This window comes from Schistosoma haematobium, chromosome 4, assembly GCF_000699445.3.
Source record: "Schistosoma haematobium chromosome 4, whole genome shotgun sequence".
NCBI lineage: Eukaryota > Metazoa > Platyhelminthes > Trematoda > Strigeidida > Schistosomatidae > Schistosoma > Schistosoma haematobium.
In genome coordinates this window covers 38,803,360-38,830,149 of record NC_067199.1, presented here as the reverse complement: position 1 = coordinate 38,830,149, position 26,790 = coordinate 38,803,360, and the positions used below count along the sequence as shown (strand labels likewise).

General features: G+C 33.3%; 2 protein-coding genes across 2 annotated transcripts in view; one reads left to right on the top strand and one right to left on the bottom strand.

The window, feature by feature from the left end:
- Positions 1-26,790, bottom strand: part of LAMB1 (Laminin subunit beta-1) — a 65,271-nt gene that overhangs the window by 23,876 nt on the left and 14,605 nt on the right. Inside the window, exons 5-18 of the mRNA XM_051208231.1 lie at positions 24,061-24,209; positions 22,978-23,098; positions 21,486-21,674; positions 17,640-17,819; positions 16,036-16,145; positions 14,880-15,152; positions 12,073-12,169; positions 9,223-9,338; positions 6,980-7,157; positions 6,028-6,171; positions 4,822-4,997; positions 2,946-3,147; positions 1,862-2,040; positions 1,057-1,305 (exon numbers count right to left, since the gene is read on the bottom strand). Coding sequence (XP_051066941.1) covers positions 1,057-1,305; positions 1,862-2,040; positions 2,946-3,147; positions 4,822-4,997; positions 6,028-6,171; positions 6,980-7,157; positions 9,223-9,338; positions 12,073-12,169; positions 14,880-15,152; positions 16,036-16,145; positions 17,640-17,819; positions 21,486-21,674; positions 22,978-23,098; positions 24,061-24,209 — 2,363 coding nt within the window. The remainder of the gene's footprint in view (positions 1-1,056; positions 1,306-1,861; positions 2,041-2,945; positions 3,148-4,821; positions 4,998-6,027; positions 6,172-6,979; positions 7,158-9,222; positions 9,339-12,072; positions 12,170-14,879; positions 15,153-16,035; positions 16,146-17,639; positions 17,820-21,485; positions 21,675-22,977; positions 23,099-24,060; positions 24,210-26,790) is intronic.
- LAMC1_8 (Laminin subunit gamma-1) lies at positions 18,722-24,914 on the top strand. The gene is made up of 2 exons (XM_051208232.1): positions 18,722-20,040; positions 24,341-24,914. Exon 1 carries the CDS (start codon positions 19,270-19,272, stop codon positions 19,570-19,572), a length of 303 nt encoding a protein of 100 aa, XP_051066942.1. The 5' UTR covers positions 18,722-19,269; the 3' UTR covers positions 19,573-20,040; positions 24,341-24,914.

Below are 26,790 nucleotides of genomic sequence, written 5' to 3'. Positions count from 1 at the left end.
AATGAAACATACTACTGGAAAATGTAATTATTTAAAAGTCATTCATACTAACTAATATTAAGTGGTTGAATATAGTCAGCAAGCAAACCTGCTTAACCTAGGTTTTATTCTAGATGGCACTCATTACCAAGGCGTAAATAAAACCTTGAAGGAACTGAGGCTGAGTAATTTGAACTCGCGTACCCAACCTTAAGGCTACATTACCACATGATCGATAGAATTTCGTCAGCATTAAAAGAATAGTTGAGATCATTAGTCAGTTGAAACTAGACCACCATTGTAAACCTGGAAGCACTGGACTGCACATTCGCCATTGTCTTCAGTAAGTTACTATCTCAGAACAGACCAGGTTGAACTCCACTGGTCACTGATTCTCACTAGAACTCCAGGAAATACTTCTTGAAGTCATTCCCTAGTGAGCATGTATTGTTTAGTTTCAGAAGGGGTTCGAATCTCACGAGGCGGGATCTTGGATGCGTATTGCTGAACGGTCCCATATTAGGACGAAACGGCCGGCCAGTGATTCCAGATTTTCCATGGTGGTCTAGTTTCAATTGACTCATGATCTCAACTATTGAAAATACTTTTATAAGGTAATGATTATATTAACTGATATTTTATTTTCAAAGATACAAAAGAAATAAAGGAAAATCCCATTTAATATGGACTATCAACCTAGTGTTGTTAATTAGTTGTGAAGTGTATATTTATTCTTCCGAAATTCTATACCATTTTATGAAATTCACAAATTTTAAAATACGATTAGATTATGAAACTGAATAGTAAATTGTCAAATTCAATTTTCAACTTCAGATCACTTTTAATTGGTACCCTTTATTTTTAGTGATCTACAGATAATTATGAATAAAGAAAAATAATTGATGGATATATTTATAAAGATTATTTGTTTGTATAACTAATTATGACAAAATGTCGTGATTGAAATTCATTAAATCAGATGTTTATGATACATCGACTATGAATTGGTACAAATTATAGCTTCATCAATGTATATTCTCTTTTAAAAATATAACTTTTAGATGAAGTGAAACTTACTGGATCACATAAATCATCAATTGAACCAGTTGGATCACATAAACATGGTTCACATCCTTTACCAGAAGTTAAATTGAAAAAATATGGTGCACATTCATAACATCTTGGACCAATTACATTTGGTAGACATGAACATTGTCCATTTTCACGATTACAACCTCCAGCACCTTCATCAATGCTACCTAATGGGTAACAATTGCATGGCTGACACATTTGACGTGTTGCATCACCCCAAAAGCCATCTTTACACTGTAAAAAAATAGGCAAATACGATAAATAAGTGAGAAAGTTTTGAAATAGTTTTTTCTTGTCTGAAATGTTTACATTAAAATGCTATCTTTAATTAATGTGACCCCATTCACAAGAACATGGAGACAGAATGAACCAATCATATAAATATGTCAACTGAATATCCCTTTTGCCAGTGTTAATGTTTACATCACAACTCGAACGTGATACCCTCCACTTTGAAAGTCAACGAGTTATCTACTGAGTCCAGGTAGCCACTAACGTTTTGATAATAATAGTGGAATTTAGATACATTTAAGTAATGCTTCTTAAAAATAACTTAATGGACATCCTGAATTCCACTCTTAGCCATAGTCTAATTATTCCAGAAAGATTGTGATAAAACGGTTGTATTAAGATAAGATAAATATACATTAAACAATGATTAACCGAAATTCAGTCTTCCATACTAACCACAGGATAGTTCAAACCCATGTTAATACTAACATTAAAATGTAAAGTGAAAGAGATAAACATCATTTTATGTAATAATTCACTGAATTAATTTCAAACTTACTACATCACAGTAATAACCTTCTGTATTATGTAAACACTTCAAGCATTGTCCAGTGATTGGATCACAACTGCCAGGTACATTAACTGCAATATTTCCAGAACATTCACATGGTCGACAAGAACCACCAGGTTCAGTTGGATTCCCAAAATAGTTCGTGGCACATTGACTACATCTCGGACCTGAAAAAAAGATATATATGTACCACATATACCAGTTAACAGTGGATTTTATTTTCCTTAAATTAACCTCAATTTTTCAATCCCCATCATTTATGAAAATCGGTTTTCTCTCCTCTTTGCTAGAATCAGTCGATGGACTTGTGAAGTTCACATATGTAGAAGATGAGACAAATACCATTAGTCACAAGTGATGATGGTAGCATAGTATCGTGAATAGATAAAGGTAAGAAATGTAAACCATTGGATACAAGTTTAGTTATCTGAAAATTAATTGCCCACTACGATCCCTTGGTGTCCATGATTTAGTCCTTCATAAGTTCATGAATGCGTACTGCTGAAGTCTCATGCCAAAGTGAAGCATCTGTCTGGGGCTTTCTGATTTTTAATGATCGCATAACTACAATCAGCCTGTTATTCGAAACCATTATCTTCAAAATCCCCTATACTAACAAAAATAAGTTATAAATGTAAAGTATCTTTACAGATGCAAACTCATTGAACTACTGTTTTGAGATAGCATGCAATATTTAGCGTAATTTTGAACAGAATTTGATATGTATTTATGGCAGAAAGAGTAGAATCTTAGTCCTAAGTAATGTCAAGAAATTAATGAATACAAAGGTAGATTACAGAACCAATTATTTAATACAGTAATCAAAAAAGTAACTTAGTTCCACACAAAAAAAATTGACCGAATATTTTGTTAAACGTCGGGGAATGGAATCAGATATGAAAGGGATGAATAACAACTGGAAAGAGCTGGAAAGGATTGCCCAGGACAGGGTTGGATGGCGAATGCTGGTGAGCAGCCTATGCTCCTTCACGAGGAGTAGCAGACGTAAGTAAGTAAGTAATTTTGTTAAAAATATACAGAATAATAAGATTACAACAAAAAATTCACTCACCTGTGTATCCAACTTTACAAATACAAATTTGTTCCTCCAATGGTCCCATATGACATTTTTTAGCATGATTTAATCCACCGCCTGGACATGAACATGGTTTACAAGGAGTTTTTCTCAAAGGATCACCATAAAATCCTTCACGACATGTTTCACAATGATCACCGCCAGTATTATCTCTACAGTTTTCACATATTCCAGTTGTCTATACAATGTAAATATTGAAAAATACTTAAAATTCAAATGTTTGACTTTAAAATTCTTATTCTCGAATAAAGAAGACTATTTTTGAGGATAATTGTAATGTTACATATGTGGTACTATTAAAATCTTAAAAGTCTAGAAAGTTCTGAACAACGTTCTCTCAAATTACATTTTATAGTCAGGGCTTACAGTAGTTGAATATAGTTTGGTCAAAACCAATAGATTTTACAGGTATATGTACGTATTTTTTGCACACAAATTACTGAATTGAGTAAAGACCATTTATTTATGGGTTAAACGTTAAAACATTCTGAGAATAGTTTGCAGATACCAGGATCAAATAAGCATAAAGCGAAGACAAATTTTCAGCAATGTAGTTGTACGCATGTCGTAGTATTTTATGGATTAATTAATTTTCATCAGTATGAATGTTTATAGTTTAATTCAGAATTTAAGTTGCAAAATACTGATCATGAAACGTGAAATTCTTATGTTTTATAGCGTGTGCAGTTAAATGTATACGTTTCTGATATATCTGAAGCGATAAACAGACATCTTCACAACCTTTACTTGTCTTAAATATTCTTCCATCCGATGTCAGTTTGGACATTGCTAACGGTACATTTTATACCATTTTATATAGACTTCAATGAAAATTTATACAACCACATGGATTTAACTTGTTCATATTCAATAAGTATTGTGAAAAGGTTCTTTTATAGAGTCATCACGTTAAAATCTGACCGACCCTTTTACTCTGAATAGTCATCGAGAAACCCTATAATAAATGATTTAAAGTGAAGTAAATAATGGTTTTTATATTGTTGTTAATAGCAGGTTGATTATCAAAAATAAGGGATTACCATGTAACATTCTTATATTAGTTTTACATTTCTGTTAAACGGAGTACCATCAACCTTTCTAGATACTGGGTCGGTGATCTTTGGGAATCATAATAAAAACATTAGTTTTAAAACGCTAGTTTATGATTCATTAAGGTGTAAGAGTTTGACGTATTACTTGAGTAACTCGACAGTTTATTATTTCCTAGTTCGGCTTCTCAAAATTCATCTTTTCGATTCTGAATTGAATATACTTTCACGTCATGTATATTTTCTACCAAGGATTTTTAGTCTAAAATGGAAGATATTTTTGATGATTTACAGGAGATACTCCTGGAGTTCTAGTGAGAAGTCGTTACTCGTGGAGTTCAACCAGGTCTGTAGTGAGATATAAGAACTCACTGAAGACAATGGTGTACGGTGGCGCAAATTCGTGGATTGGTTGAAGTTAGACATTACCACCGTCGGATGCCGGCTCAGTGGTCTAGTTAGTTAAGCGCCTGGCACGAGACTGATAGGTCTTGGGTTCGAATCTTGCGGGGGGGCCGGGATCATGGATGCGCACTGCTGAGGAGTCCCATACTAGGACGAAACGGCCGTTCAGTGCTTCCAGGTTTTTCATGGTGGTCTAGCTTCAACTGACTCATGATTTCAACCAGTAAAATTTCTAAGAATCTCCACAAAACCCAGTTTGATGATTTACAGTAGTGGTTAAGCTAATGTTATTCCAGATGACATGTATACTCACTGTGAAAATTAAATGAAACTTATTTGTGAACCATAATAACACAAATAAAAGTAGAAATTAATTTTTATTCATTCAATTCTATTACCTGATTACAAAAATCACTAAATTCATTGCATATACATGGACGACAATTTGGAAAATCCCAAAAACCAGGATTACACATATTACAATGTTTACCAACAATTCCTGGTCGACATTCACAAAGACTAGTATCTTCATGACATTGTAAACTGACAGATCCTTGAGGATCACATGCACAATCTACAAAATAATAGAAATATTAACGAATAAAAATAAATATTTATATAAACGTATCTGTAAATATTAATTGTGTCATTTAGCATTAGACAATTGATTTTGACAATGGAATTCATGAGTCGATCTAAGCTAGATCATCATTGAAAACCTGAAAGTACTGAACGGCCATTTTGTCCAGAGTAAAACATTTTATTGGAATTTATTACTAGAACTTTTACCTAATAGAAAATTTGTTTTGATTTAATATTTTTCAAATGGGGATATTGTAACGTTCAATTTCCATTATTAATCATTCATTCACTGAGTATATATTTGTTTTACTAAAATTTATTTACATTTTAGCTCTTAGTTGTATATACTACAATGATGGCTCTTACTAGTTAAATCATTGTCTTTGAAATTCTAATTTGTTGATAACGACTAATTTGTGTATAATTTCAAATTTTACGTCTAAATTAAACTTTTAACCAAAAAGAGACAGATTTGATAAGATGTTATATCAATAATCCCATGAGAGTTTTCTCGTCAACATATGTAAGTGATAAATCTTCTGACTGAATGCTTGAATCAGTTTCCTAAGCTCTTCTAATAACTCCCAGGCTGAATCTACACGATAACGTGAACACGAGACAAAAGGAGTGAAATATGGAAAGAACGCTTTAATCTAAAGTTAGTTTATGTGCAGTAAATTGAGGCTATTTGTGCCATTTTAGATGGCCTTAGGCTTCTGGAAGGTTCTAGAACCTTACTAGTAGGATAGGTAATTATCCAATCAAAAATGTAACATGTGACTCTTCACTTTCCGGATGTTTATGAGGAACTTCTATTCAATGCTGATGGGATAAAATGTTTCCCAGCGTTTTGGGGGCCTTTTTGGGCTATTTTCAAGGAATTTTCTGGGTTTCCCTACTAATTGAGGATTTGGAACGTCTATGTATTCATCTGATAAATTGATACCATGCACTATATTTAAAGACATTACTTCAATGTACACAAGAATAATTAATAACAATCATAATGATAAATAACGCACCGGTACATCCTCTTGCACTGAAACCATAATGATATGATGCACATCGATCACATTGTCTACCAACAACCCCATCTTTACATGGACATTGTCCCGTTAGTTTATCGCATATCTCAGAACGTGAACCAGTTGAATTACATAAACATCCTGGTAGATGATAAAAAAATTAAACTCTAAGAATTAGTGAAAATAGTGAAATTTATTACTTTCCACTTATATAAAGGAGATATAACATTGTGTTTAAGTGAAACTGATTCATGGTCTTCTCTTAAAACTATTTTAACCACTAGTTTTCGAAAACTATCTTTTCCCCTCTCTTCTACTCTATTAAAGACTTAATCTCAGTTGACTTTCCTACTTATATTTTTTTTCTAGTAGCATTTCATTTCACTGAACAGATTATGTGTTCATAATTTTCATGATTTTATGCTGCATCACTTAGTAAGACTATCATCTGTTGGTCCTCCAAGACTGGCTAGTTGGAGTCCTATAGATAATGTAGAACAGTGGTAGTTCTGATTTAACTTTCTTTTAATTTCTCCATATAAATGAGAGGAACTTCTTCAACTGGAAGAATCCCTTCTGGTTGCATTTTTCGTAAATGAACTGCTTCTCCTATAGTATTCCGCTCTCACACACTGCTTTCTATTTATCTTTGTTCTTTTTTATTGTATTGACCTTCCTTTATGTCGTTACACTCTAATTTATATTGGGTTGCACATGCTTTCTGTAGGTTATTAATGTTTGCACATTTTCCAATTAACTGATACTGGACAATTTTGTTGTTCTAGTAATGAATGTAGATGAAATCAGTGCTACGAATAAAACTTAATAACAAGTATTGACAAGTAGCGAACCTAGATCAAGTACGATTTTGTACCTAATGATGTCGAACTTCTAATATATTAAAACTCAACTGAAAAACTAAACAAAGGAAATAAATAAGTAAACTAACTTTGTGCCACAGAACTACTCTCTTTCCAACTTAAACGTGGTAAACGGAAGTAGACTTCACATTCCGGTGGTAATCCCGTTCGATCTTCACGGCGACCAGCTAGTATCTCCATAGCAATTTCACGATAGACTTCACAACGACGTGCTAAGTCACTGTCATCAGTAGGTATCAGTATAATCTTTAGTTTGGAAATAGAGTAAATGAACAGTTAACAGTATTGCTCTTTTCACTCAAAATTCTAAATTTATTTACAAATTGGTTGAAATTAACATTGTATCGCTGATAGAGGAATCAGTGATGCCAGTGATTAAGTGGTTGCTGCTAGACCTCAAGGTCCTGGGTTTACTTTCTGGTGAGGCCACGACTACACACTACTAAGGAGTCCCGTATCAAGACGAAACATTTGTTTAATGTCACTGTCTTGACGTTTGTATTAAAATTTTTAATTTTATGTTGGTTAACAGCTGTTTTGTGTCCCTTATGTTCTTCAATTATAGGAATCTTGCCCTTGCTTAGCCAATCCGTGCCTTCATATCCGTATCAGATCCTCCCTGTTTATGGTTGATACTCTCCAGATATGTGAAAGTCCTGATCTCCTTCAGAGCTTCTCCATAGAGTATGGTTACGCTTGTGTTCTTCGTGTTGTATTTGAGGATCTTGATTTTTCCTTTGTGTATGTTAAGACTTACCGATTCAGAGGCTGCTGCTACACTAATTGTCTTCATCTGTTTATATTCATGTGTATGGGATAGAATAGGTAAATCATCTGTGAAGTTCAAATCTTCTAGTTGATTCCGAGCTTTCCACTGCATTCCGTGCTTTCTATCAGATGTCAAGGTCCTAATAATTCAGTAGACTACCAGAAGAAAGAGGAGTGAGCGCTATAGGAATGTCTGTAGGTGCGGCTTCTATGTACGGCGGACTCAGTGGGACTAGTCAGCAATGTATTCTACCCATATGTTCCTCTGTCCTTGAATCTCTGTGACTGACCTTTCTTCTTTGTCCCTGACTGGCCTATCTGGTCCGCTATTTTCCCTTGCAAGTCCCTTCTTCATATCATATAGTTGTTTCATATTTCCTTCTCTTGAAACTTTTCCCTCTGTCGTTGCTAAGTTTTACATGTATTTCTGCATGTCAGCCCTGATGCTCTCCTTCACTTTCTTGTTTGCTTCTGTGTATTCAGTTTGTGCCTTGACTTCCTCTGCTCTTGTTCGAGTGTTATTAATTGCTGTCTTCTTATTCTTGCTTTATTAAATCTTGTCCAGGATTTCGACAGAGATCCATTCCTTGTAATGATGCCTCTTGTGGCTCAGAACCTCTTGGCACTTTGAAGCCAGTGTGCCTTTGATCCTTTTCTAGTTTCTTCCTCTCTGAATAGATCTTCTAAGGCTTGGAACCTATTGTTGAGAGCTATCTTGAATTGATTGAATTTGTCAGTATGTCAAAGGTACGCTGCATTAAACCTTTGTAGTTCTGTTTTCCGGATGTCTAGTGCTTTTTTAACTTCATCTTCATCTTGACAACCACCAGGTGGTGATCTGAAGCTAAATCAGTTCGCCTTTTGGTTCCCACGTCTTCCATTGACCTTCTAATTTTTTTGTGATGCAAACATGATCGATTTGGTTCTGTGTAATGTGATTTGGTGAAACCTATGCAGTTTCACTTGGTATTGTTTGGCTTGTATCTTCCCATTGAGGTTTTTAAGACTGCAATTGATCAGTCTGTTATTGGCATATGTGCATGCTGTGCGTATGCCTCGATATGGGAAGATACAAGCCAAACAATACCAAGTGAATTTAAATTCCCCCCATTGTACAAGCAAGTGGCTATCAGGACTCGGGAGCTGAGTGGATAACGCGATGGCGTTTGAAGCGAATGGTACTGGGTTCGAGTCCCGGAGTGAACATCAACTCATGCAGGTACATCCAGCCGACGAGTCCCGAACGTGAAGAAACGCGCGTCCTGGATTCCACCATCCATCATTGCTTACAAAAGGCTGTGAAGCTTTGTTTCTGTGTTTGTGGGGGGAATATAGTGCCGCCATTCAGTATTACTGCTGAATATTTAAAGAGTTCTTTATTGGTTTATGATGACGTGTTTGTTAGTGTTTACTCATCGAGTCTGCTAATTTGTATTTTTTTTGACCCAACACATTATGGACTAACCACGAAGTGTATATTTAACAGGAGACAACAAATCAGCATACATAAAGCTGAAGTTACCATAATAAAAGATATGCTTACATCAGTAATTAGGATTTCGGTAAATGCTCCTTCTGGATACGATTCAGGAACAACACGTAAAACAATTGGTAATCCAGGTTCCAAACAGACATCTGATATAATAACTTTGTGAGTGTCTGAAAGAGTAATAATACAAAAATGTCATAAAACATAGGAACATAAAAATTTAAAAGTAATTTTCAATTATTTTTAGATGAAAAATTGTTGAAAACTGTGGAGCACTTGACGATTATTCTCGTAGGAATATATTCATTATCTGCAAAGATAAATATAATAATGAGGTAAAAACTAACTAATGACAAAAGTGTTAGAATCGCAATTTATGGGAGAGAATAACTGAAGTTTGCATTGTGCACAAGTGGATCCCAACATTTCGATTTGGTAGTTTCGTGATATCTCCTAGATCAAACGGGTCTTGGGTTAGACACAATGAGAAGAGGTGGGAACATATTTCAACTATATAATGCTTCCTAAGTTTCAGTAAATCTCTGGATGATATGCTTTTAGGTGTGGAAATAATTGCTAAAAGTATGTAAAGTCATCACAGAACTACCTGAATAAACAGTAAAATCTTTGTTCCAGACAAACATACAGAAGGATTGTTCTGTACCGAACTCAGTACATTATAATTAAATGCTGATTTCATTAATACTAATCTAAATACTGAGGTAAGAGCAACATAAAAAAATCCAAACAGAAGTTGGTTTCGTTCGTTCTTCTATACTTCACTGTTCATTATCTCTGTATCGATGAAAGTGTCGAAAGTAGATTTATACTACTTACAAGTAGTTAAAACTACTGCTAAATTACTCTAAATTGGTGTTCGAATAAACGATATATATATTCAATAAAAGTGTATGAACCCCCTAATGATAGTTTTCAGTTTAATCATTTTTCAGTTCACATCGTTTATAGATTGATGGAGTGAAATGGTAAAGGTCATTTGTATCGTTTATATTTTACTCCGTCAACAAAATAGTGAATATTTAGCATTAAATAATTTTTTAGAAGGTGATATCAGTAGGATTTTCTAATAAAATTCAACTGAATGCATTGAGCTTTAAGCAACACATGTTTTTCGGAAGTTATGACTGTTATTATAGTGGCCTTAAACGAAGTAGATGAAAAGCGATACAATATTAGAATTTATTGGTTGCACATCAATAATTACCACTTATTTAAATCAGGAATTTGTTACAGAACAAATGCACAAATAAAGTTCACTTTATCAGTTTACATTCTCTTATATAGTCAAAGTTGAGTCGTTTTAATTAACTGATAACAAATTGTGGAGAGCGGAACCAATAACCAAAAGGTATAGTACTTTGGTTCGTTTTCATTGTGAAAACTTTATTTCAGGATTTAACAAATTTATTGAGCTTTAAATAGTCAGTGAAGTAGATGTGGATATTGGCTAGCAATCGAATCAAGTACACACGTTTCGTCTCGATTAGGATGTATTCTAGACGTTTCAACATCTCATAGTTGAAGTACACTTCGAGATTTGAACCTAATACCACTTGCTTTAAACGACATAGCGCTATCCACTTAGCTACTGAGTTTAGTTAAACTGAATATCAGGACTAGGTGGAGGTACATCCAGCCGACGTGTCCCAAATAGGATGAGACACACGTCCTATATTCTACTGCTAGTCAAAATTCATCTCTGCTTAAAAATGATAATGACCTAATATCAATATCGAGGCAATCCGGACAGGATGCACGTTAAAAACTGATCAGTAGCAGTCCTAAATGTCAAAGGGAGGATCTAAGCAACCAATTTATAGGATTTATAAAGCTGAGAAAACTTGTATCAATGAGTACTTTTTGCCCTCAAATTATTATCTAACTACACAAATTGAATATTGCTTAAAGGAGTGTACCAGTCATCGAGTCCACAACAAAACTAAAATCAAATATGAAAAACATAATATCTCCATGACTTTATTCGCAACATTCGATGAGCCACGTAAATTCCTACATCCACAAAACTCCTGTCGGAACTCTATGATGACCAGATGAATGGTCACAAGTACCTTTCTTTATTTAAACTTATAAATTATATAAATATATGAGACAAAAAACGGGATCACAATGGATCACAAAAAATACATTTTACATGATAAATAACTGCGTCATTTTTTGATAAAAAGGCTGAATGACACATTCATAGTTTACCAAATTTACTTTATAGACAGAAAACAAATTAGGAATAGTTATTAATAAACTGAATAATAATAAGTACTAAATAAAAATACTATAGAACAAATGTTTAAGAAATACTCATCATAAACTTATGCAAACTAATTCATCAGAGACTACCTTGTTAAGTATCATATTTTCTTTTTCACATCATATTTCAGTCACATGCCGTTCTTATTGACACTTCGGAATTTTCTACTGTTGATATTCAAGACTTCACTTGATCAGTCTATGTTGCCATATATATACATCCTGAGCTAATTGCCTCGATATATGGTTGTCACAGGTTTTAGCATACATAGTATATAACAAGCAGTGAAATCCAGGATGTTTCATATTATGTACGACTTGTCAGCTAGATCTACATATATTTTAGTGTTGATGTTCGTGTCTCAGTGCGAACATCAACAGTGAAATGTACATGCATCCAGTTGGTGAGTCCCAAGCAGGAGAAAATATGATCGCTGAATACCCCTCCTAGCCACATACCAAATATGCATACTATTAAAAAAAATAGTTATTTATTCAAGATCACTTTTTGATCAATTCAACAATTAAGCATCGACAAGTTTCACTGAGTTATCCTGATGTTTGCAACTTAAATTATAAATATCATATATATATATATTATATTCATGTTGACCATACCTTGATAAATATTAACACTTTGAGGTGGATTCTGACATTTTGTTGCCCCATACTGAAAAGGTGTTACAATGATTGACCATCTATCACCGGAACCAAACTAGACATTGAAAAAAACAGTACAAAATTAAAAAAAGAAATTCAATCAGATGAATGACATCTCTTATCAAAGATCTAATTTCAGTTGAACGATTCTTTGAAAAAAAAGTTATTGCTTTTATTTATAGTACTCATTTCTCAATTTATATGTTAACAGAAATTTTCGCATAATTGAAATAAATATGATATAATTATAGCTTCATTATAATAAGTAGCGATTCGATTAGTTCATCTTATTACATTCACTAAATCTATTGTTATTATTCGTATAACGTAATCTAGTATCATAATCTTTCTATTATGTCATCTTGGTTATTCGTGTTCACATTTCCTCACGGAATTAGTACTTTAACAAAATTTTCATATGTATAGATATAGGATTGCACAGCTTGATAATAAATTCGTTGAAAAGAGATCCCTTCGCTGAACTTCGTGTTTTCAATCTTTAATGTTTAAATGGAAATTATCTGTCATATGTAATAGACAGGTTTGACTTTAATCTAACTAAATAAGATAATTGTTTATTAACAACTTTATTATAATATTAAATCTTTCAAATAAACTATATGTCTGAGATTTAGATGGTGGTTGGAGGTAGTCGACAGGAAACCGTGGACCCGCGTTTTGTGCTACTTGGCACTCGTCAGCAAGGTGTACCTGTAATCTTGGGGAAACTGGTGCTCCCTGGCGGATTCAATCTCGTGTCACCCAGCTTCACAGTCAGAGACGCTACCACTGAGCTATCCGAGCCGCGATCGACCTCCTGTAGGACTGAAATGTAATCACAGTTGATTGATCACTGGGTGGTGATCAATGTCATGCTTTTCCAGTCCTTATTAGTGCAGACCGAATGCTGTCGATCATGTTGCAATGTCGCCACCAATCCAGGTGATTCGACACTGTGGGCACTATATATTGAGATTTAGATGGTGGTTGGAGGTAGTCGATAGGAGGTCGGTCGCGGCTCGAATAGCTCAGTGGTAACGTCTCTGACTGTTAAGCCGGGTGACACGAGATTGAATCCGCCAGGGAGCACCAGTTCCCTCAAGATTACAGGCACACCTGCTGACGAGTGCCAAGTAGCACAAAACGCGGGTCCACGGTTTCCTGTCGACTACCTCCAACCACCGCCACATTGCTACATGATCGATAGCATTCGATCTGCACTAATAAGGACTAGACACGCATGGCATTGATCATCACCCAGTGATCAATCAATTGTAAACTATATGTCTTCCATACAAGAATTTATGAAGATTGTTTTGGTGAATTTAAGTTGTCGAATATAATTATCGTATTTTTTTAAAGCATAATTTTAAGACTAAGAAACAATCTACTCACCAACAACATATTCTAAATTCTACTCAAGTTTCTGTACTTCAAAAGATCTGGTTGGATTCATTGAATCACTATGAATTGCGTATTTAATCTGACAATCATTACATTATATTTTGGAATAATAAATTGTTTACCCAATTTGATCTTAATGATAATATAGCTGATTAAATTCATTTATAACTTTGAATAAACTCTCTTTACAAATCTTTAACTATTTTTATCAGTCACTAGCTAGTATGTAATGTAGTATCGTCCAGTTATATAGACTGATCAAAGCTTATCGACCAAGTTTACAATAAACCTAGGTGGCTTAATATCATGGTCTACTTATTTTGTTGACTAGATTTTCGAAGGTGGTTGGTAGCGATTCTTGGATATTATGTTTCGTTTTCACTAGAATTGTCAGTTTGAGACTCCAAATATTCAGTGGTAATGAGAATAGTTGTTTAGAATAGATGGAATATTGTGAGGAGTGGAATCGAGGACGAGTATTCTGTCCTAATGAGAACTCATCAGCTACTATATATTAACTTTTGTCATAATTGCTATTTCGAGACAATCCGCAAAGAATGTCCATGCACCAACTAACCCTGATCAAATTTCAGTCAAACTATTAACAACGTGATAATCTAAACCATTCCAAACTGAATGAGAATAGTAATAGGTTGAATACACCATGTTAGCTACTATACGCTTATAAAGCAAAGTTTGACAATTATATAGATTATTTCGAATTGTCTGTTGTTTCCTAATTGGAATGCAGCTGATATTGTTATTTATTAGTCAGAAATCTATCGATTTGCGTTAGTTCTACTCACTAAATGGAATCATCTCCTATTCATCTGTATTGGGAATGATAATAAACATTTAGGACAGAAGGGGACAAATCTCTGTTTGTAAGTCAAATACGATCCAAAATATCAGTTAGAAATATATGTGAAATTAGCCAAAAGCGTAATAATTAAAAATTATTTCAGATAAACATTGCTATTTGTTAAGATCTTAGATAGTATTTGATTCAGTATGTTCTGTAATTGTTTAAGTTGATTCTGATTGGTTAAATTATATTTTGTTTATTCAGACAAATGTATTCTCAATGTCTTTGACTCTATTCTTGAACTAATATAGGTACATTAAGTATATGTAGTGATTCATCTTGTAAATTGAACTTTGCATTACATGCATCAGGTTCTTTCATACAGTATTTTAATTTTTTATCTTGCGTTAAAGAAAAGACACAAAGGGGGCACTAGGCGGCACTTCCTTTTAGTTTTGGATTTCCTCAGTAACACACTCTAAGATGTCAGATAGAAGCTACAAACTACACAAAATCTCAACGAAACTACTTACATCAGTAATAATTTTTAAATTACCTGTTTAGGATCCACATCAAGAACAATTACATACTTCCCTTCACCTTTAGGTCCAACCAGTGTAATCTCTTTTTCGTCAGGTTTGTCAATTACTTCATGTGGTGGAACAATATAATAGCCATTTTCAACTTCACTGCAATCACGTCCAGTAAAGCCAACTTTACAAGCACACTGTCCACTAACATGTTCACAATTTGGATTCAATGATCCTATTTGACTGCAGGCACATTCGTGACAACCTAATGGTGTTGTGGACAGGTTAAAATAACCTTCCTGTAAAATAAATAATATTTATTATCATATTACTAGTATTATTTTATTCCACTGATCATTTTCTTAAACATTTATAAAATATAATGCCATTTTTCCAATAAAAATCTAACAAATTATCAGTGTACAATGCATCAACTATTGCGACAATTCAACATAAATGAATTCAGAATGTGGTTAATAATTGCGTAGATTGAAACTGTTTATGATTTCTCACTGTAAATTAATAATTTGTGCTTTAGGTATTCGAATAAATATAGTTGAGTTATTTCAAACTTCTAAATTCTTGTTTAGTTCAATAAAAGCTCCATTACTTGAACAGTTATAGATATTAAGCTCTTTGAACAATGATATGCCATCATACTTTGTTAAGCCCTAGGTTAACCCTCAGGTGTTTAAAATGAGTCCTAATGAGAACATTTCAAACAACAGGTTTGTGTAATATACAAGTGCCATATAAAATGAAACATGAACTGGATTTCATTGCTATTCAATGTCAAATGTAATCAAGCTCTGACCATTGGAGATATTGATGGAAGTTTGTATACCAGCATTGGTCATTCAACTCACTCCTCGAAACCGACCACGAGAAATTATAAACTTTACTGAGAGTTTTTCATTTCATTCCATTTACTATAATGCAAATTTGTTTGGACGATGTAGATGATATGTAACTCAAAATAATGATCTCTGTAGTGTGATGTTCTCTGAGTTGGACAATGTAAGCATTTAAAGAGAGACAAATTGTTTATAAACTATTTTTAGGTGAGTAATGATATTTATTAACCTCAAATTATCTTAACTCAAACAATTCTATCATCACAAAATCTATAAGGAACTTGATAATTAAAATAATGAATATTATAATGAGATTCTAATCACTCACCAAACATCGATCACAATTTGGACCACCAACAAATCGTTTACAAGTACAAAGTCCAGTAAATGGATCACAACCACCATTGTCGATTGTACCAATCATATTGCATGAACAAGCTGCATTAATACATATATATACGTACCAATAAGTACACAGTTTTGATAAAATGAAAGTTCAGTAGAAAGAAACGATATATAATTCCCTAGAATGTTTCTATTTATTGTGTTGCTTTAGGTAAGTACATTACAAATGTAAACTCTACTATTAATTAGAAGGGTCTACACAAAAGTTTGAGCTGTTTATTTTCTAGCTGTGTAAATATTACGGCAAACCTTCGTGTGTTAGATTTTTTTTAACTGAGTGACTAGGAATGTTAACTGAATGCATCCACTTTGTAATATAAGATGAATACATCTAACTACCACGCTAAGCACTGGAAAACTTAAACCGAAACATTACACTTGTTTAATTTTTTTGTATAATAAACAGTCAATTCCCTGTATAATCGCTGTATTACAGTATATTTTTATGTGATATGAACTTAGTTAATTAGCTGTATTGTATTTTCTGTTTATTTCTTCCTTACTAAAGTACAAATTTGATATATCCATGTCTTTTTTATTTTTACTATAAAAAGAGTGTTTAAACTTATTCACACGATTTATGTATTACTTGTTCGATAGAAAACTAATCACATAACATATATAATAAACAGATAGTCGGTCGGTCAGTCAGTCAGTCAGTAACAACGTAGAACTTCGTACGTACATACATCAGTTCGAGTTGCCATACCACATTAGCACAAAGATGCAGTTGTCGATTCAAAACCCGTAGTGGCAGAGGTAGTAAGAGTATAAGCAGATAAGCCCCAATCTTATGGAATTTGTTAAAGACACTGCTATCAGGCGTCCAAAAACTTTAATTTATTTGTTCAAAAAGTAATGGTTGTTAAACTTTCTATGCCTCAACGACACAAACAGTTTTACATTATATCATAAAATTTTGTCCAACTCTTTCTTTTAATCTATTACATCATTACGTCTTTTTATTTTGGATGTCTCCTAGATTAGTAACCTTATTTTAACTGAGCTTCACTTAATTCATTCTTACTTATTATCCGAGTTTGTTCACTACATAACGCTTGTTTCTAGCTTGTTAGTCTTACTATCATTATTTTGAAATGCTCTTTCATATAAAATGTACGTTTGCAGTGTTTTATTTAGTCTATTAAATTTGTTTACATTCTTGATACACTATACTTGTGTGTAATCATAGCAGTCTCCAACAAGCTCCTTCATCTAAGTAATTTGAACCCGTTTTCAGATGAAGATTTTTAAATATTACAGATTATAATCAGCTGACCAAACGAAATAAAATAACTTCATGTTATTCTGCTCAAACCTCTGTTTTTTTTCTCTTCCCATTACATACAGCAAAACATTGAGGCTTAAATCAACATGAATAGTTCAGAGTATACAAATGATACATAATGCAACTTATTTGGTATCTACGAACAACATAATATTGAACCTATGATATTGAGATCAGCTTAGTTCTTAACAAGTATTAAACCTGCCAAGTGCATATTATCTTACAGTAATTTTACTTACCTTCACAACCATCAGGATTTTCAGCTTGGAAATTCCAAAATCCAACTTTGCACCGGTCACATTTTTCACCACCAACATTTTTCTTACATATACAACGACCAGCGATTGTATTCTGCTCTGGTATAGTATATTGCTGACAGAAATTATCATATAATGTACCATCCAAATGACAATTACACGCTAAAATAAGCATATAATTAAATAAGGAGAGTAAGTAAATGACTGATGGATGTAATTTTATCATAAGTGGTACTATAAATATTTGGAGTGATATTTGTTAATGAGTTTGAGATAGTGAATTTTTTTACTCATCACCATGAATGATTTTCGATACTCCATATAAGGCAGTTTTCATCTACAAAATGATATTGGTAATGGAACCATTCAAAATCAGAGTGTATCCTATTCTGAATCTTTTGAATATTCTGTTCTTACGATCTTATATTGGTAAAGAATCCAGGATCTTCTTATTTGATTACATAAATGAACTCACTTAACCACTAAAATCTATCGAAGACTTTTAAAAGTTCTTCAACTGATACCAAACATTGATGAAAAATATTCAAAAAAAACAAAGCAAAATGATTCAATTAAAACTAATTGAAATGTCACAGATTGAAATCATGAGTCAGTTGAAGCTAGACCACCATTGAAAACCTGGAAACACTGGACGGCCGTTTCGTCCTAGTATGCGCACTGCTGAGGAGTCCCATACTAGGACGAAACGGCCGTCCAGTGCTTCCAGGTTTTCAATGGTGGTCTAGCTTCAACTGACTCATGATTTCAATCTGTGAAATTTCTAAAATCTCCACAAACCCATTCTGATAATTGAAATGTATCACAACTTATGATCTATTTAATAAGATTATTTATAATGATCAATTATAGAAATTGAAACAAAGTTTTGACTATTATCTGACATTAGAAGGAAAATCATTGTAAACTAGGTATTATTGAATAGGTGTATTCTTTTAGCATTGAAATTTTATACAATTCATTAATATATCAATATATGAAATGTAACTTATGAGATGTTTAGTCTGACTATTAATTTCCTTCTATTCAATTATTGAGTTGAAGCCCAACAAACCCACGTTTTCTAACATTACATTGTAGTGAATAAGAACACGAATGGAGACAATCAAATATTGTTGAAGACGAAATTACAAAACATCTCACTACAATCTGAGAACTATACAGTAAATACTTAATTTGCAAAATTTCAATCAATTGTCTCAAACTTGACTGTTTCTTTTGGAAATATCAGTTCATCGTCTGAGATTTTATTGTTCCTGCATTTTCATACCAATTGCTTTCCGTCCCCGTTTTTTTCCTTTTCGATCTTCTATTGAAATACATTTTATTCCTGACTATCATTATATACTACTGATGTGAATACAAGTTGCTCATACCACAATATGACTAACTGAATAACCGTGATTTGATGAATTTCTATGATGGATTAAACTGCAAAATCGTACATGGAGGACAGTTGACAAACTCGTTCGAAGTAAAGATCGGTGTCAGGCAAGGTTGCTTACTCTCACCCTTTCTCTTTCTCCTGGTGATCGATTGGATAATGTAGACGTTAACATCTGAAGGGAAGCACGGGATACAGTGGACATCTAGGATGCAGCTGGAAGATCTGGACTTCGCAGATGATCTTACCCTCCTATCACAAGCGCAGCAACGAATGAAGGAGAAGACGACCAGGGTAGCAGCAGCCTCAGGAGCAGTAGGTCTCAATATACACAAAGGGAAAAGCAAGATTCTCCGATACAACACAGCATGCATCAATCCAATCACAAATGACGGAGAAGATTTGGAAGATGTTAAAACCTTTACATATTTGGGCAGCATCATTGATGAACAGGGTGGATCTGATGCAGATGTGAATGAATCGGTAAAGCAAGAGCAGTATATTTACAACTGAAGAACATCTGGAACTCAAAACAACTGTCAACCAACACCAAGGTCAGGATTTTCAATACAAATGTCAAGACAGTACTACTGTATGGGGCGGAAACCTGGAGAACTACGAAAGCCATCATCCAGAAAATACAGGTGTTTATTAACAGTTGTCTACGCAAAATACTTCAAATCCGTTGGCCAGACACTATCAACAACAACCTACTGTAAGAGAGAACAAACCAGATCCCAATGGAGGAAGAAATCAGGAAGAAGCGCTGGAAGTGGATAGGACACACATTGAGAAAAGCACCCAACTGAGTCACAAGACAAGCCCTCACATGGAATCCTCAAGGCCAAAGGAGAAGAGGAAGACCAAAGAACACATTACGTCGGGAAATGGAACTAGAAAAGAAGGCCCAGGACAGAGTGGGTTGGAGAATGCTGGTCGGCGGCTTATGATCAATTAGGAGTAACAGGCGTAAGCAAGTAAGTAAGTAATTTGATGAATAGAGTGTAATCATTATGTCTTTTTATATAATTTTTATGTAATTCAGATTTTATTTTTTCTACTTAATGTGAATTTAATTCGTGAAAACCAACATGAACAATAAAATACATTGATTAGAGAACATTAGAATAAAATGTGAATTCTATTACATTGTGTTTTGTAAACTATTATGTAATGATTGATTTCACAATAAAAAATTCATCATTCACACTGATCTAAAATGAATTAAACCCTTGGTTATTAGTCATTGTTTAAATAAATAGTTAGTTTTTAAAATGTAGAAATTCGAATTTGAATGTTATACTGTAGTGAACGAGAACTAACAAATGAGATACAACCAAATGTAGTTGAATACGAAATTATAGAACGTCTTAGAAAAATCTAAGAACTAGATAATAAATAATTCATTTGCAAAATGTCAATCAATCGTCTCAGACTTGATTGTCCTTTTGTTTCCATACCAATCATTCTCTGTTCTCATTTTCCTTTATTCGGTCTTCATAACCTTCTGCAACCAGGCATTTCACATTCGACTGATGATACATATTACTTATATCTGTCGATATCAGTAGCACACACCACCATACTGATTCCATTCGATATAGTTTTCATTTGAATATAATAAATATTATTATTATTGTTTCTTCTTATTGTAAAAAATGATAGAAATCGTACTATTTTAATAAAATGAATAAAATCTGGATAATTAATTGACAGAAAACCGTTGAAGAAATAGTCGGTATCAATACCAAGGTTTGAGTTGATAATTTCTAATAAATTCAGCCTTGAGTAGAAAATTAATCATAGAAATAATGATATAGTAGTAATATTTCAATGAGCAGACTTAGTGTAAGCCACTTTCATTCAGTGGGACACTACAAATATATCATTTTTGACCGTCTAATGAATAAACTGGAGGCAGTCAGTAGAAAACTCAACTCTGATGAGCTTTCATACTAATTATCATTCGTCAATAATGTGTACCTGCAATCTTAAGGTATTTGATTCACTTTGTTAGATTGAAACCAACTCTACCCAATTTCATAGTCTGGAAAGTTATCATTGAGTCATTCTCTTTAAAACAGACCTCCTGTATGACTAATATATTTACAATGACTAATTATTGAATCATAGCCAAATAACATATTTGTTCAACCCTTTGAAGTGATCAAATTCTATGGATCAAGTTTCCAAAATTAACAAGCAGTCTAACACGTTTAATTGTTCACTTTATAATCAGTAACTCAAAGTTATCTACTTAGGAATAGGTAAAACTGTAGCCTCATTTTTGGGTAAATGTCAAGAACAAATAATCAGATATGGTAATATTCAGTAAGTTAGAACACTAAACAAAGAACAAATGATATCTTTTCAAAGTAACTAAAAATTACTAGAAACAAGCAGCATTATGAATAATAGTAACTTACGTTGGCAAGTCAAAGGATGATCTATTGGATAACTTGGATGACGATAGAAATTCGGTTGACAAAATTCACAATTTACACCTTCTGTATTATGCATACATCCATGACAGTTGCCACCAGATACATTACCAGATTTACTAAATAATACAGGATTAAAGAAACATGCCGTTGCATGATTGTTACAATTGCATTCTGAAAAAAAGGAACCAAATACACAAATAAATATTTTATTTGATTGATAGTTGAAAAAAGACTAAGATTCTGATTCATATTAAGAAAGTAAATGTGAGTTTTAATTGTATCCTATGGAATACATATAGGAAAGATAAGTATGACATTGATGGAAAATACACTTTTTCTAGGAATTCTAACCGACGCACAAATTATGTTAACCGCTTTCAGACAACAAAATGAAAAATAAACATTGTTTCATGAAGGTTCGAACCCAGAAAGAGTGTAATAATTGTTAAATTCTCAAATTACAATATGAAGATGAGGGAATTATAGAGACTGTCAAAATTTATTGGTTTACTTATATTAATAATAATAATAATAATATGCTCACTAGTAACTAGTTTCGAGATGTAAATCCCGGATTTCTTATAAGAAGCACTTACCAATTGGACTCAGCGGAAGTGATGAACTTACCAAACAATGATATTGAGAGATAGTTGTTCAATATAGCAAATTCTTTAAAGTTAAAAATGTAAACTGTTAGACACCGAACCAGTGGTTTGAGGGTTAAGAGCTCACCAGGAGATGTGAGAGTTTTGGGTTTGATTCTCAGTAGGGTCATGCATGCTCATTACTGAAAAGTTCCATTCCATTAGTAAACAGTCGCTTAGAGCCTACCAGTTTTCAGTAATTGCCCAGCTGAGTTTAATCCGTAATGTAAACTATAAATTATTGTCAATCATTTATCGTCATGACAGCAATATGGGATTGGCCACTGAGGATGGACTGACAGACAGTAACTATTAAGTACGTAGTTTCCTTTCCTGTTGCTAATTTTTACTCTGTGCTCTTAGAGTGTAAACTGCTTTTAGATGGGTTGAATAAAAGATTGTCTAGTGTCCAATCTGGTTCCTCACTATTGTTTGTGAATAGTATACCTATATAACATGACCTGGTCTATGTACGGCGTATCAATCAAGTTTTCGGTCTGATGGTAATATAATCTCGGTCACCGCTGAAATTATCATATCATAATAGCATACCGTGGAAATGAGAAAAAGTTTTTATCCTCGTGTTACATCAACAACTAGAATGTCTTACTTTTACGAAGAAACACCAACTTGATTATCTTTAAATCTAAAGGTTGATTTTTGGTCGACTGACTTTCGTATTATTAATCGTTAAGCTTTAAATATCATCGATTAAAGGTAGTCGAATTACTTATTTAGTGATGAGTATGGTATTTTTCAAATATGTTTCTTAATTGTTCAACAGTCTACCGTAAATATTTTCAAGTAAAAAAAACACAACCTAAACTTACTTTCACATGCATTAGCAGCATCTCTTGTTGCTGGCATCCATGGTTTATTCCAATGAAAATCAGCACAGGTTTCACAATTTTCACCAGCGGTATTATGTGTACATTCGCATACACCATATACCTTTATTCGTGAGAAAGAAAATAAAACAAATAGAAAATCAGTGTATTTTTTAAATTTAGTATTTTGTTCTCTTTAAAACACCATAACAATAGTACTGTTATGTTGTGCAGTTAGCCTAATCTACTACTGATAATATACACTTCTAATATACGTACCTAAATCAGCTAATTGAGTAAGGAAACTAAGGGTGAGTAATAAGCTTTTATGGACTAATCGAATCAAAATGACTTAAAAGAAAGCTATATGACCATTTTTGTATTCAAAACTGATAAGGTTCACTTCTCATTTAATATCTATTCAATTACATGTACTGTTAAAATTTTCTGTCAAATTTCCATTATTTCCATTAAAGAGGAAGAATATATATTTGTAAAATCTCAGCAAATAAATTTGAAGTAAATCCAACATTTCACCTGGCAGTCTGGTCTAAGCTTTTTCAAGGAAATATAATCAAACACCAAAATTATTAAATATAAATAGGTACATGGTTCTCCTGTTCACTGTATACTGAATAGATCATCTAATCAACGTTAACAATGTTTTCTTAAAAATGAATTATTTTCTTTGTATAAGCGAACCGTCACTTTTAAATATTGCCCTCAAATGCACTGGTACGGTCGAGAGTAGGGAGAGTTCGCTCTCCCTCTTGAAATGCTTTCACATGAACACGCTTATATGGCCTCTGCCAGGTAAGTTCTATTCATTACACGGGCAGTACAACAGCCCTCACACAAATCAAATGAGATTTGTGTGGCGCATATGTATCTGGTGCCCCCTTGTACCAATATCTATGTGTTCAAATAAATAATAAATAACACTTTTAACTAATCAATTATACTCTACTGTGTACTCTACATTCTTCTCCTATCCAGTAAATATTAACATGTAACCAAAATAATATTTTATCATCACTAGGATGATAGTGATTATTATTCCATGAAAAGAAATTAAGGATAATTTACTTTTTCTGGTTTAATAATTTCAGCAGATGATTTTGGTTTACAACGTAATGCATGACCAAAACATGTACATCTACCCCATACATTCCATTCATAAAGTGCATAATAATATTTACGTCGTGTTAATGGTGAATCATCAACACGCATATCACCTATTTATAAAACAAAAGATAAATAAAATTCATTCCAAAGATTAAATTTTAATGATATACTTAGGTATTTAATAACTAAAATATGATATTTCTAAATTACATTGAAAAGAATATATTTTTTGTATTAACAGAGATATCTTGAAGAAACCATCAAATAATCTAGTAAGAATTGAACCCCTTCGATGAACTAGTTCAGAAGTACTTACTATTTCATGTTATTATTACTTATGTAAGTGCTTTTAGAGAGGATTCATATACGTTGGGAGGAACAGAGTCAGTATGAATTTAAATCCATTCATACGCTGAAAAATTTCATATATTCTTATTTGCATGATACAATTAATTCATCATTGATTAATATCATTTTTACCTAGTCCCTTAGTGGTGATAGAATTTTATCGATCATGTTGCAAAGTAGCCACTAGCCCAATTAATGACATCATGTGTACTATGTTTCGATGGTTGGAGATAATCATGAGAAAACCTTGAACCAAGTTTTCGTACTATGGTTGACAAACAGGACAAATATGAAATTGGTGAATATTGTAATCACTTTTGAATATTTCAATCCTACAGAAGATTAAAAGAGACTCGGATAATTCAATGAAAATGTCTTAGACTGTGAAGCAAAGATAGCATGGGTCTAAATTCCATAGACAAATTCAGCTGTCGGCAACTTGAAACCACCTAAAATCTTAATATTAAATGTAACAAAAACCATATAAAATGCCTATCACTTTTCGTGTATGAACTATTCATTCATAGTATTTATGTATGAGAACAGATTTAACAATCATTTTCGAATAATAATAAACCTGTCAAAATGATTTTTCATTGTTAATGAGCCAAAAAAAGTTTCTAAGTAATTCGTATTATCACTGTGAATTGTTTATAACATATAAAGTACAATGAAATTACTAAGCTTTACAATTTGTATATACAGACTATGTGATCAGAAAATTCAAATAAACGTTCAATTAAATTCAGAATTTCTCATGGTCACTTAGTTTAACAATGATTGAAACATTTTAATGGTGTAAATCTTTTATAATCTATAAATGCTCAGTCATGAAGTGATATTTGTTTAGATATTTCATGAATCAGTTTTAAATAACGTAAAACCTGTCATATATATTCTCCCAGATCAATATTAGAACAGTGATATCAAAGCATCAAGATAAGTCCTAGTGTAATATAAGTAGTAATAGTATTAATGGGAATAGAAAAGATCAAGCATATATTAGTTATACAGACAGAAGTCAGTCAGTCAGCTTCAACGTAGGACTAGGCACATATATGCATCAGTCCAAATTGCCATACCTCATTAGCACAGCAAAATGGACACCAGATTCATAAAAGTGGTTTATTCAGTGATGGTAATATATAAAAGAAAGATTACATATAAGGACACAATACAGGAAGAAAGAATTAGTTCGTGGAAAGAAAAATATGAAATTATTTTAATCTCATAGTTTAAGGGAAGACAGAGAGTGTGTACACCTACACCATTGTGATCGATTCTCAGCTATGTCACCAAGAGTCGCCAACAATTGGTTACGATAGTCACGCACACCACAATCAAGTAGTCTGCATCCACCAACATGGCTCACACTAAAAATTAGTGACTTCAAACACTGATGCCACATTTTGGTTTGGTCACCCCTAACTTCCTTCCAACCATCTCTAACACCGGTTAGCATTGCAGGTCGTGGTAATCTGTGTTCATGCATACGTAACACGTGACCCAACCATCTCGATTGATGAAGATTCACAACCTAATCAACTGATTTGCCATCATTCCCTAATACAATGCGTCGAACCTCATTACTACTTACCCGGTGATGCCAGCAGATTCGAGCAATATTTGTAAGGCATCTGTGGTCAAATACTAGTAGCTTACGAGTATCCTTAACTCTTCATTAATGACCACGTTTCGCAGTCGTGAAGTAGAACAAAACGAACTACCGCGCAGTATACTCGTCCTTTTATTGATAGACGGATATCTCGCCTTCGTCATAGGTGACGTAAGTTGGCAAAAGCCAAACGAGCTTTTCGAATCCGTGCTGAGATTTTGTTAGACACCAATCCATTAGGGCTGATCAGACTTCCGAGGTAAGTAAAGTTGTGGACGCGTTCGAGTACCTCACTCCTTATCGTTAGTTCTGTTGTTGATGCAGACCAGTTGTGCAGCAACAAATTGCATTTAGAGGGAGAGAAGTGCATTCCAAACATTCTGGTATTGTTGCTCAGTGCTACTAGAAGACTCTGCATTTTATTAGCGTCTTCACCAAACAGGACTATGTGATCTGTATATTCTAAGTCAATAAGTGAGCCTCCTGGAAGGAGATCAATGCCCGAAAATTCGAAACTCTAAGATAATACTTGGAATTCTCTATGTTTTCTTATAAGTACTACTGTTAAAGATATCCAATCATAGTAAGTTTGTATCTCATTATAGACTAGCCAATACACTTCATCACTTACTATATATATACTAGTTATTTCATCAATGAACTGATTTGAAAAGAAAAGGTTCGAGTACTTCAACAACATGTACTACTGTAAAGTTTAAATGAGATAA